This window comes from Diabrotica undecimpunctata, chromosome 6 (genome assembly GCF_040954645.1).
Source record: "Diabrotica undecimpunctata isolate CICGRU chromosome 6, icDiaUnde3, whole genome shotgun sequence".
NCBI lineage: Eukaryota > Metazoa > Arthropoda > Insecta > Coleoptera > Chrysomelidae > Diabrotica > Diabrotica undecimpunctata.
In genome coordinates, this window is record NC_092808.1 from 32745075 (window position 1) to 32757754 (window position 12680).

The 12680-nt window shown below is 33.8% G+C and overlaps 1 protein-coding gene across 4 annotated transcripts in view; it reads left to right on the forward strand.

Annotated features, from left to right (window-relative positions):
* Positions 1-12680, forward strand: part of LOC140443358 (uncharacterized) — a 142139-nt gene that overhangs the window by 111846 nt on the left and 17613 nt on the right. For 3 of the 4 annotated variants that reach the window (XM_072534573.1, XM_072534575.1, XM_072534577.1), the window contains 4 exons: positions 1774-1860; positions 4530-4616; positions 9617-9703; positions 11439-11609. In XM_072534573.1, the coding sequence (XP_072390674.1) occupies positions 1774-1860; positions 4530-4616; positions 9617-9703; positions 11439-11562 (385 nt within the window). In that variant the 3' untranslated portion in view covers positions 11563-11609. The remainder of the gene's footprint in view (positions 1-1773; positions 1861-4529; positions 4617-9616; positions 9704-11438; positions 11610-12680) is intronic. The other variant, XM_072534574.1, reaches the window with a different exon arrangement.

Genomic DNA, 12680 nt, shown 5'->3' on the forward strand with positions numbered 1-12680 from the left:
ATTTACTATATATCGAAATTCTGCAGATTTGATACATAAGCTATTGAAACCAGAGAGGTCTGGTTTCAGACCTCAAAGTCAAAAATTTCATATAACGCACTTGCTCGGTATATAATTCTATTTAACAGCGTTCTATTTTGCTGCAGAATATGAAAAATATTAGTGCATCTACCTACCTACAGACGTCGCTAATGTAATAGATGTCAAATGCTATGATGGTTGCCGTTCTTAGGCAAAATGGTCTAAGTAGAACATTTAAAATCTTGAGACAAGCAGGAGCAAATTTCTTCTTTCTTCATCAATTTAGCCAGTTCCTTATGACAAACATATATTTTCCTCTGTATTACACAATTAATTGACATTTAAAATTATAATGATCATTTCTAAAATCGCTATCAACCACATTTAAGATTAATTCTTAATTTGATAGGGAACTCATATTTACATCTAATGTCTTCTTCCACTTCGGCAGCAGCTCTTACTTAATCCATTTTGACTTAATTCTTTTTGCCTTGATTCAAACTCTAAGGCTCCGACAATGGCGTCCCTCAATATTTGGTAGCGTTCTCTCTATCTCTAGTCATCATGTCTGCTGGAGATCTACATCGCGCAGGTCATCAAGGAAGCATTGGATGGTGAATTGGTGCAGAAACTCTTTCGGAGCTTCGAAAGAAGCGAGTCGGACTATCCTTTCTATCCCTGCTACTTATTCTTATACAAATTCGTTGGAGCTTTGGATATTTACTTTTAGATGACTCTAGTAGATTTTTTTCAAATATTGGCTACTGTATTTTAGTTCTACAGTCAATACAATGATCTCATAGCTCTTTTGTACGTCCTCTGGGATATTTTGGAGAATTTTGACAGCTTTAGTGCTGTTCCCTGCTGTTCAGTTGCCCATCCATTATATTGTGCAGCGACTTAGAATTGCCTTCTATACACTAGCCATCAAATGTAGGCAGCTTAATTATTCCGCTCGCATGGGAACAAATCAGGTCTGGTTAATTTCAACTCTCAGTTGCTTGGTCTTTTTAATTTCCAGGCGGATATTTTCAAGATTCTCGTTACCTCATTATGTATTTTCTCTACTGGACATGTCTTCTTTTGTCTCTTCGATTTTTATTTTCATATCTTCTTTTCTTTTTTAGATTTCTCTTTTCATATCTTCTTTATTCACTTTTGAGGCCTTAATTTTTTATATAAAACTCACGAGTAACTCTCTGTTATTCAGTAACTCTGACGTTTCTCTATAGTTTTTGTTCTTTCTAGTGACGTCTCTCTTCAGCTTCCTTTTCTATCTTATGGCGTCTCTCTTCAGCTTCATTTTCTTCCTGACGACGTCTCTCTTTACCTGTTTTTCTTTTAGGCGACGTTTTTCATCAGGTTCTTTTCTTCTCTTCGACGTTATTCCATTGCGGCAATTATATCTCGAATTTACCATCTTGATCTCACTTCGTGTTTTGACCATACAATTTTTTGAAAATAACTTCTTTAATTTAATCTCTCTACTGACACCAGTTGTTTGTTACGTTTTACTGTGGGTTCAAAGATTTATTGAGGCAAGCGTGGTCTAACCAGTTTATTTTAACTCCAAAAACTGACTTAATTACAAATATCACAAATTGCAATTACGTTAATAATTATCGCTTACAATTCACACCGATATCCTTACAAAACAATTCGTCAATACTTATCTTTAAATGTGGCCTCGGCGGCTTGTATAATGAAAATAAATGCTTGTATAATGAATTATTTCTTAAATTTACATTCTAGATGCAGACGACCAGTATCTCAAATGGAAAATCGACGAAATAATTTGTTTAAAATTGAAAACGGTCACACTTGTCTTTTAGACCTCAGGTGAGTGAGTTAACTGTGGAATATTATTATTTTTTTCGTAAAATAGTTTCGAGGAGGAGACATGTGGAATGCAAATTTTAGATTCCCCATGTCTCTATTAACATCTTTATCAACGTCTGCTATGACTTACAATTTTTAGAAGGCTCAGATTAAGGCAGAAATCTGAATTGTGTTTCGAAACTATTTTACGTATTTAATATCAGATGTCGCTATTGCGTCCGTTTCGAAGCCATTTTATTGTTGCTTCTTAAAGACAGGAAAGATTTATTTTTCACATTGAGAACGCCTATGAATATCTGTTCTGATGAGCTTTATTAAAGCGAAATACGTATAAACAGATACATAGACGCTTTGTATGTGAAATCAAATCTTGACTGTCTTTTTCATTTTATTCCGATCTACTCTGTATGAGTGCAAGAAACCAATTCGCTAAAGATTTCTGCTTAGTTGAGGAGACATGTCGTGGAATGCAAATTTTAGATTCCCCATGTCTCTATTAACATCTTTATCGACGTCTGCTATGCCTTGCAATTTTTAGAATGCTCAGATTAAGGCAGAAATCTGAATTGTGTTTCGAAATTATTTTACGGATTTAATATCAGATGTCGCTATTGCGTCCGTTTCGAAGCCATTTTATTGTTGCTTCTTAAAGGCAGGAAAGATTTATTTTTCACGTTGAGAACTCCTATGAATAGCTGTTCTGACGAGCTTTATTAAAGCGAAATACGTATAAACAGATACATAGACGCTTTGTACGTGAAATCAAATCTTGACTGTCTTTTTCATTTGATTATTTTTTGTATTTTTGTAACTTACTACTACGTGCCGTATTTCGTATCATAGTAAAGTCCCAGGCCAAATTATTAGACACACTCCTGTTTTTTAATAATTTATTATTTTATACTTATGCAATAAGTATAAAATAATTTATATGCAATATAAATAATAACTTTTATGCAATACTTTTACATACAAACATACATAAAATGGATTTTTATTCAGGAAATTTATTATATACTTCGTATTTGTAGTGTCTCCCTAGCAAACACCATGGGTGTTTATTTAGCAGCTTTATATTACGCAGATATTTATTTTGTCTCATGTGCAGAATTTAAATAATATATTTGTACGTTTTCATCATGGGTAAAAAACGCTATCTTTCACCAGGTAAAAAAGCTGAAGTAAAGGCCCTTAGCCTTTGAATTGAATTGAATCAGGGAAATTTTTTTCTATTATTGGTCTATTGTTACACTTGTTCAAGGTCTGCTTCAGTGATACAACCATATTTGAAATTTTGCAGAATAAGGTCAGTTTGTGTGTCGTCGTCATGGAGAAAAGTCTTAACATGACTTTGTTATTCAACTGTGAAGCACGTTACAAAAGTGATGATTTGTCATTAGTACTATCATTAGCCATTAAACCAGTACAAAGACGTCTTGTATTCTTCTTGTTCTTGTGCCACTCCTATCGGAGATTGGAAATCATCAAGTCTATCCTGACCTTGTTTACAGCTGACCTAAAGAGTTCATTATTGGTACAGCCAAACCACTCTCTCAAATTACGCAACCATGACATTCTTCCAAGGCCTGGATTCTGTTTTACTTCTATTTTTCCTTGCATTAAATTATGAAGTAATGCGTATTTATGTCCTCTCATCAGGTGACCCAAATATTCGAGTTTTCTTTGTTTGATCGTTGACAAAATTTCTGGGTCTTTCCCTATCCTTCGAATTGCTTCAAAGTTTTTAACTCTTTCAACCCAATTTATCTTCAGCATTCGACGGTAGCACCACATCTCGAAGATGTCTTGTAAAGGCGGTTAATTCCGCAGCTCCAAATGGGGAACCATTCATTTTCATGCAAGATGAAGGTCCCTGCTATACTGCACAGTCTCTCAAAGTTCTTTTTTGGCAGAACAACACATTCCTTTATTAGATTGGCCGGGTAATAGCCCGGATATGAACACCATAGAAAACGTTTGGTAGGTGATAAAAAGAGAAGTGGCTAAAGATATGACCACAAATAAAACGCAGCTCTTAGAAAAAATAATTAACGTGTGGTATCATCATCCTCAAATACAGGAGACAGTACAGGTTTGCATTGAGAGTATGCCGCAAAGAATTAAAGCTCTAATAGCTGCTAACGATGGCTCATCCAAATATTAGCATTTTATTGTCATTATTTCCCAGCAGGTGGACAAAATATTGATTGAGTGAAGACCAGAAGCAAACATGCGAAGCTTTAAGCTTAAGAATCATGTTAGAAAAATTCCCAACACGATGAACCGACGAGTTCAAACGAATTGCGACCAATTAGGAGCAGGGACGCAGAACAAAAATAGACAAATGGACAAATCAGGGCTGACGGATGATGATGTATATAATATAGCATCTTTCTTTAAAAAAGTAGCAATTTGTATAATATAAAACTGGACGAAGAAGAAAATAACCATCTTTTTTTTTAAATTTGGTTCATGTATTTTTATGTATCAACTCATGTATTCTGTTGTGTTTAATGACGCCTGAGTTTTTGTTTTTACTTTGTTGCTCAGTTTTAGTTTGCATTAAGATTTACTCACCAGAACGAAATATAAATTACTTTGTAAGTTAGAGCCCAAGTGAGTTATCGAGCTATAGATTATTTGCGTTATTTCTTAAATTTTCCTTTTAGGTGCAGACGTCCAGGATCTCAAATGGAAAATCGACGAAATAATTTATGTAAAGAAGAAAAAGGTCATAATTGTCAGATAGATTTCAGGTAAGTGGATTAACTGTTTAATTATTAATGGTTCTTTTAATTAAAAGCTTACCCTATGGCGACTTTTATCTAAACTAACAAAATAACTAAATAACATGCACGAGCTTACAACGAATATGCTCTGCTTTAACATTAACACAGACCAATTTAGGCTTAGTGTTATAGTTAGTTCATTATTATCGAGGAGCTGGATTGCCTCAATCCATAACTTCTACCATCTTATTAATTATTGAGGTTACTGTTTCTCAAATACCAAAGAGCATCGACAATGTGTCTCATGTATAAAACGTAGCAAATACTTTTACTTAAAATAATGTAGCAAACACTAATTTCAAGTATATGATAAATACGTTTGTAGCATTTGCTGTACAACCGAAGCGAAAGGATTTGCTGCTCCATAAGCAAATACTTTAAATTATATCAATAAAGTCATGCATTTGCTAAAGACCTATAGCAAAAGCTTTATTTTTCTAAAGATACCTACAGTGCAGACTTCGCTTCCAGAGAAATAACATATGTGTGGTGATTGTGGGGTTTCTATATAATGTAAGAGACGTCAAACGTTACAAAAAAGGCATATAAACATCACCAAATTTAGAAACCTTTTTCGTATTAACGAAGTAAACGTGCATTTCTTAGCCAACCTTTACTTTAATGTCCTTAATGAGGTGAAATAATAACATATGAGATGGTGCATTATCACTGTTCCACAAAATGAAAGTATTTTTGCGTTATGTAGCTGATGAGGCTTATTAAAACAATGTAGGAAAAATAATTGGAATCCACCAAAGTACTGTGTCAAAAACAACTGCAGAAGTAATAAAGAAAATATGGCAGAAAGCAAATCTCTGGATCCAAGTTTTGATTTTCCAATGAGAAAGTTCGTAAAGTCCAGCATCTTTGGCAGCAACTTAATTTGTTTATAGCTGCAATTGGACTTCTGGACTGCGCACATTTTCCGTATTTGAAAGTTTTCCCAATTTGGAGATGAATAATAATATAAACCGCAAAGGTTTTTCTAGCATTATATTTAAGAGAAGTGCGATGCAAAAAACAAATTTATAAGTGTAGATATACAATGGTCCGGTTCTACTTATGACAATAAAATCTAGATAACTGCGTGTTGTCCATACTGAAATATAAAGCTCGATTGAAACTTAAAAACATCCCTAAAATAATACTCGTAGTGCGCCACGTTTTACTACACAAAATTACAAGAACAATTACATTAAGTGATCTAGCATTCGAATTGGAAGAAGTGGAGATTAATAATAACGCAAATAACCATATTGAGAAAAATGAGGTCAATGAGATTAATATTAAGAGAAGTGGAATGCGAAATTTTCTTTTCTTTGGCCTCAGGACTTCCGATTGTTCTAACAAAACTAATCTTTGTAATTCAGCCGATAATAAATTTTGTGTTTCCGTTGTCTCTGGAAGACAAGATTATTACATTTTTTTTTTCTTTTGATACCGTACTTTTTCCAGTTTCTGTAATCACAGCAGTCTCTATCGGTGATGACACGTCAACTCCCATCTAATGACATTTAATACTGTAATCAAATAAATATTTGATTATTACCTTAAATTTTACGCATGGTCGGGTTTCTATCTCTCTCCAATGACACTACAGCCCAAATAGAGCCTTGGCCTCCTCCAAACTATGCCTCCAACCTTGCCAATGTTCTCCAAGTTCTTACGTCTAGCAAATTTTGCACGTCCTCTGCCACTTCACCCTCCCACCGTTTCTGTGCCCTTCATTTTGGTATTGCGCCCTGCATTTTACTATCTAGGGCTCTTTTTGGTAATCTTCCAGTCTCCATTCTGATTACATGATCAGCCCATCGAAGTTTCTGAAGTTTAACGAATTCTGAGAGCGGTGTCGCTTTAAACAGTTGGTAGAGTTCATGGTTGTACCTAGATTGCCATACTTCGTTTTTATTAATAGGTCCAAATATCTTCCTTAGAACTTTTGTTTTAAAGACTTTCAGCTTTCTTTTTGGAGTTTCCATCATTACGCATATCCAGCATCCATGACATACTATTGGTCTGATAATAGTCTTGTAGATCCTGATTTTTGATCTCCAATGTGTGTTTTTGAAGCGGAAGATATCACATCAAAATAATCTAAGGGACAAAAACAGAATGCGATATTACAGAAGGATTTCAAATAATTTATTTCAAATATTTTTAATAAAAAGTTATAAATAAGTGTACTGAATATAAAATAAACATTTTTTTTTAGAATTATAATAGCTTTTAAGAAAATTAAAAGAGAACTCCATAAGTCAAAAAATAGTAACAAAAAAAATAAAAAACTAATTTGTTGTCCCTCAACTCCCAACAAACTACTTTTTAGTTTAAGTTAGTATAGTGTATGACCTCAATGGTTGTTGGTTACTGTCCTACATCTGTAAAGCAAACTCATGATCAGATGGTCAATGACTTGCTGTGGTATTCCATTGAAAGCCCCTCTCTGAACAGTTGCTCTCTTGTATTGAACGCAATATTTTGTTGTAAAATACGTCTGCCCAATATGTCTCATATATGTTCAATTGAGTTTAAATCTGGCGATTATGCAGGGCATGGTAAAACCTTAATTAAATTATCTTTGAGGAATGTTCGCACGACCCTGGCAGTATGCGTGCAATAATTAAAATCGGGGACCAGCTTGTTATACAAGGGATACGAACAGTAGGTTCAAGAATAATATCGCGACAGTCTGTTGCATTTAGAAACCGTTCCAGACAAACAAGATTGGTTCTTCCACCAAGAATGCCACCCCATATCATTATACTGCCCTGTCTATGAATCTCCTGCACGGTGGCCAATCGTTTAGCATTGATAGATCGTCTTCAAATTCTTGTCCGTCTTGTATCTGGTACAAATCCAAATCGGGACTCATCTGTGAACAAAATAGAGGTCCACTCACATCTAACCCAATTTGCGTGTTCTTGTGCACACTAAAGTCGATAAGCGCGATTTCTTCTGGATAACACAGGCACTCTCACAGGTCTTCGATTATTTAAGCCTACTTTATGCAGTATATTTCTAATGGGTTGGCCACTTACGAACACCTTATGGGTCTTTTGCAGTCTCATTTGTAATTGTGATGCAGTTACAGTGCGATCTAGCAAAGCCTGCAACCTAATAAAACGGTCTTAAATCTGGCTGGTTATCCTTGTACGACCTGTATGACGTTCAGCAACATTACCAGTTTCTTAACATTTTAACCACAAACGGTTAATGGCACTTCTGTTCGTGTGGCCCCAGCAACGTCCCTTTGACTTCTGCCAGCTTGAAGCATCCCGATAGCGCGCCACTGCATTTCGCGGTTTAAATGATGCCTCTCCATTATTGGCAATTGCAAAACTAAATAAAAATTCACATAGATATTAAGAATAAAGTACCAATAAAGAAATATTTCTTTTTATCTTATAGACACAAAAACGCATATTGAAGTTTTGTTAAGTTTTTTATAGCCATTCTTATCAGCATTGCCATCCAAGTTGGTACAATAAAATCGACAAAACAACAAAAAAGATTAAAAACACAAATATAATTTTGTATTTGCAGCTAACAATGATTTAAAGATATTAATATAAGTGTCCCCTAGATTATTTTGATGTGTGTATGAGCGACTGAAAAATAAACTTTTTTCGTTTTTATTTTTTCGCGTTTTTCTCGTTATTCTTTTGTTTCATCCGTGCTTAATGCAACTCCCAAATATGTGAAACTTTCTATAGTTTTAATATCGTCCTATAATTCAACTGTAGGTATATTTCCCCTAGCTCTTGTATGTGTTAGCATTTCTGTCATCATTCATCAACTGCCAAAATGCCTATTCCGATTACTTCAACTTTATTGTAACTTGTTTATTGCCGGTTTTATTTATGTCTGCTTCCTGTTTGATTTTTGTTTTCAAGTTATTCACTTTTCTAGACAATTGCTTTACACTTTTTGCTTTCCCGCTCACCACTTGCCATTCCGCTTGTAACCTTTTTTATAATGGGTAATTGCGATTTTTCTAGTACCACTTTATAATTTTGCAGTAACTACAAATTTCACCTGATTGTTCTCTTCACACGTCGTGCTTACTTCGTCGAAGCTTATAGCGTTGCCTCATCTTCCGCAATCCATTTATAATAGGTACTAAACTATTAGGTATATAAACTCTTCACATTCAATCAAAACTCATAGTTATTTATGTCTAGACTTATTAAAAATGTAGCAAATGGTCTTAAAAAAACGAAGCATTTAATATGGAGGAAAAGCAAATCATTATTCATTAGAAGCGAAGCAAACGCTTTTTCTTCTATCTTTTGCTTTTGCTATCTTTTAATTTATGCTTCAAGCTCCATTTTTATTCATGACTCGCAATGTTTCTTATTACTTTTTTCTGGAATTTCGAATTATCACTATAATGCTTTTCTTGGTATGTGACTTTTCTCCTTTGAGATGTGGTGCTACCGCCGTATACTAAAAATAAGTTGGGTGGATAAAATTACAAATGAAGAGGTAATACGCAGAATAAATAACGATCCAGAAGTTATACTGAATATAAAAAAGAGAAAACTTGAATACTTAGGCCACGTGATGAGAGGGCAAAAGTACACATTCCTACAAAATATAATGCAAAATATAAAGGAAAAATCCAAGGACGCAGAAATCCAGGCCGTAGAAGAATGTTCTGGATGAGAAATTTAAGAGAGTGGTTTGGCTGTACCACTAACGAATTATTCAAAACAGCAGTAAATAAAATTAGAATCGCCCTAATGATATCCAATCTCCGATAGGAGAGGCACTCAAAGAAGAAGAAGACTTTTCTCCTGTTACCTGGTCTAATATTGATTGCAACTATTGGTCTGGTTCCTATCACCAATTTTGAGACGTCTTCTTCTCTAGAAGGTATGGCAGATATATAATTTTTGAACTTTTGTGATTTAATTTTTGTATGTATATTGTGGATTTTTTGCGGTATTAATAAGGTTTCATTTTAGATGTAAACGTCCAGTATCTCAAATGGAAAGCCGACGAAATAATTTATTTAAAAATGGAAATTGTCATACCTGTCACTTAGAGCTCAAGTAAGTAAATAAACAGCATATTATTTTAAAGTCTGTAAAAAAAATACGCACAGTAACGAATCGTCATTAAGTATTGAGCATACACTTTTATACCATCTTTGTACCTTGACGTTGTTTATGTTTTATGTATTGGTTTTTATTCTCATGTTATTGGTTCTCTATACAAGGTTAAGGCTGACCTTGCGCCTCAGAGCGCGGTATTAAAAGTTCCATATCTTGGTCAAAAATTAACATAGAAACATTTACCAACACTTAAAATGTTCGTTTGGGGTTTTTTTATAACATACAAGATATACAAGATATACAAGAACTAGTTGATTTAAGAGTTTTAAAGCTCCATGTAAATATATAACCACCATAAATCGACTACGCTTTGGACATGTGTGTTACCCGAATCATTTATGCGAAATAAATGTGATTGAAGACGATAATTGCAAACATTGCGATAAACTGGGTGATCTTAATCACATCTTTTTTGAATGTTCTTATGTTTCAACAGCATTAAAACTCTCTCTACAACTGCACATTCTGTAGGGCACCAGCTGCTGCACTTTTGACAACTAATCCAGGTCTCTCCCTTTTTGGATATTGAATATAATTCATTGCAGTGGAAAAAAACTGCATCAGATTCATAGTCGCTTTGTTCACTTTGACGTATTCCTCTTCTTCGCTTTCATTAATTTTCTATTTATGGTTTCATTTTTCTTCCTAAGCATCTTCCATCTTTCTTTCACCCTCTGTTCTGCCTGTGCAAGTTGTACTGTTGCAAAAGCTGGTGAGCTGTTTAAAACACCTGTTTTCCTTTTTTTTCGTTTTTTTTTTGTTAGGCCATCTTGTGATGCAGGCGCTTTAGGCATCGGCGATATTTGAAGGAGAGATTCCTTAAATTTTGACATTTTAGTTTCGTCTGGTTTTGGAGAACTTATTTGAAACCTACTTTTGAAGAATAGGCTGCCTCTTCGGCTGGTTCTTCAAGTTCAGTCGTTTCATTTGACAAGTCATTTTGGTCATTATTTACAATATTTATAGTTTCAGCCGCAGTGAATACATTTTTTTTTGTTCTGAAAAATGGCTGTAGCAGAGCCAATTAGCCAGCGATAGGAAATATATCCACGTTTAGTGGTTGAATTCCTGTTTTAGAAAAACCACTCAAAGCATTTTCTGTTGTAGTTGCTTTTTTGTATGCATTACAAAATAACTCTTCTACCTGACTGTGTGTCACAGCATGACCTGGATTTGATCGCAACCACTTCTGAATATCCTGATCATAATAAATGGTTAATGGCTCATAAACGCTTACAAAAGCCCCATTGAATGCCTATTTTGTCATTGGTTTTCACGAATTTTATTATAACTCCGGTTCTAAAAATCAGATCAAAGTTTACCAAACGCCATTTTGTTTATTTTCAAAAGGAACAATTTTCATTTTAGAAGAATTAATTACTTATCTCTAATAGTTTAGGAGATACAATAATTTAAACAATTAAAATTATCTGACGTGTTTTCAGCCTGGTAACCTCAAAAAATCGAATCTAAGCATTAAAAAACATTAAAAAACGTAAAAGTATCGAAGAGACATAAAAGAGCATATTCAACCCTCCCCTGCTGCCTAGAGTACCTATTAGTATAGTAATAATTATATTTTAGTAGGACTATGAAACTACTTCATATTATTGATTTTCTATCAGCCTAATTCTTTTACAGACTTTAGTTATTTATCAAATTTACATTCCAGATGCAGACGTCCAGTATCTCAAATGGAAAATGGACGAAATAATTTATTTAAAAATGAAAATGAAGAAAAGTATAAAAACCAACTAGCCGCTTCAAAAAGTACGGGTGATTTAAGAAGAAAATAATTACTTTTGGTGTCCAAATTACCATCCATTACAGAATAATTAAATAGGTAACTTTAACTGTTTAAATACTTGCTTCTATGCCTGATTAGAGATAAATGACTAAATTATGACTTGTTCTATGCAACCCATGGAATCTTTAGCACATCATTTTTCTTGATGCTCTAAGATATTATTTAGAGCCGAGTATTGATAGATACAGAAATCTGACTAGTATTATAAGACATACTGCAATTGAAAAACTTGAAAAAACTTCAGGAAAAAGGTTTGAGAAAAAATAAATGAAAGAAAAAACAGAAAACTATATAGGGTGGCAAGAAAAAAGCCAAACATAGAGCAAAGAAAGCAAAATATTTTAATCAGATTATATCTAATTTACGAAAAGAATCTCAAAAAGCGAAGAAAAAAATACTAATTAGAATTAGGATGGGATGAAGATGTTTTTGTCCTGTTCAATGTAGCTATGCTAATTACTTAATACAAAGAATTGCTGATTTGCAACTTCCTTGGAGGAGTCGGAGAGGAAGAGCTAGCAATATTACCCAAGATAGAAAATTATAGAACAAAGAGAATGGTGATGATGAAATAATGCTGCAGGATATGGGTACAAAAGGATTTGAACGTTAAGAAACAAGTAATATACATATATGTCCAAAAAGAGTTCAAATAAATCATTGCAATTTTACTCTTAATAAAAACTATTGTGTTGGTACTTGGTGTTCGAATGATATTTTATCCACAGTATTGGATTTCTTGATTTCGTTACAGTACTGCCCCCTCCTACTACTCAACCTACATATATAGTTCTACATATCCTAATTTTTGCTGTCATATGAATCTGGTTTAAATTTTTATAATAAAATTTTGCAATTAAGAATACTGTTACTTTGATTGTTGATTCATTCTCTTTATTTCAGCTTTCAGTTAAACTTTCTGTATTGACTCAAATCCTCATGTCTCATGTCCTATGTTCCTTACTTCATCATTTGATTTCTGTTTACTAAATTTTTGAAGCTAATAGCGTTTTTATATTTACATTTACGAATAACACACACACACACGCAGTGATCAACCCTGTCCCTAGGAACATGTGTATACCAATCTAAGAATGGGATCCACAT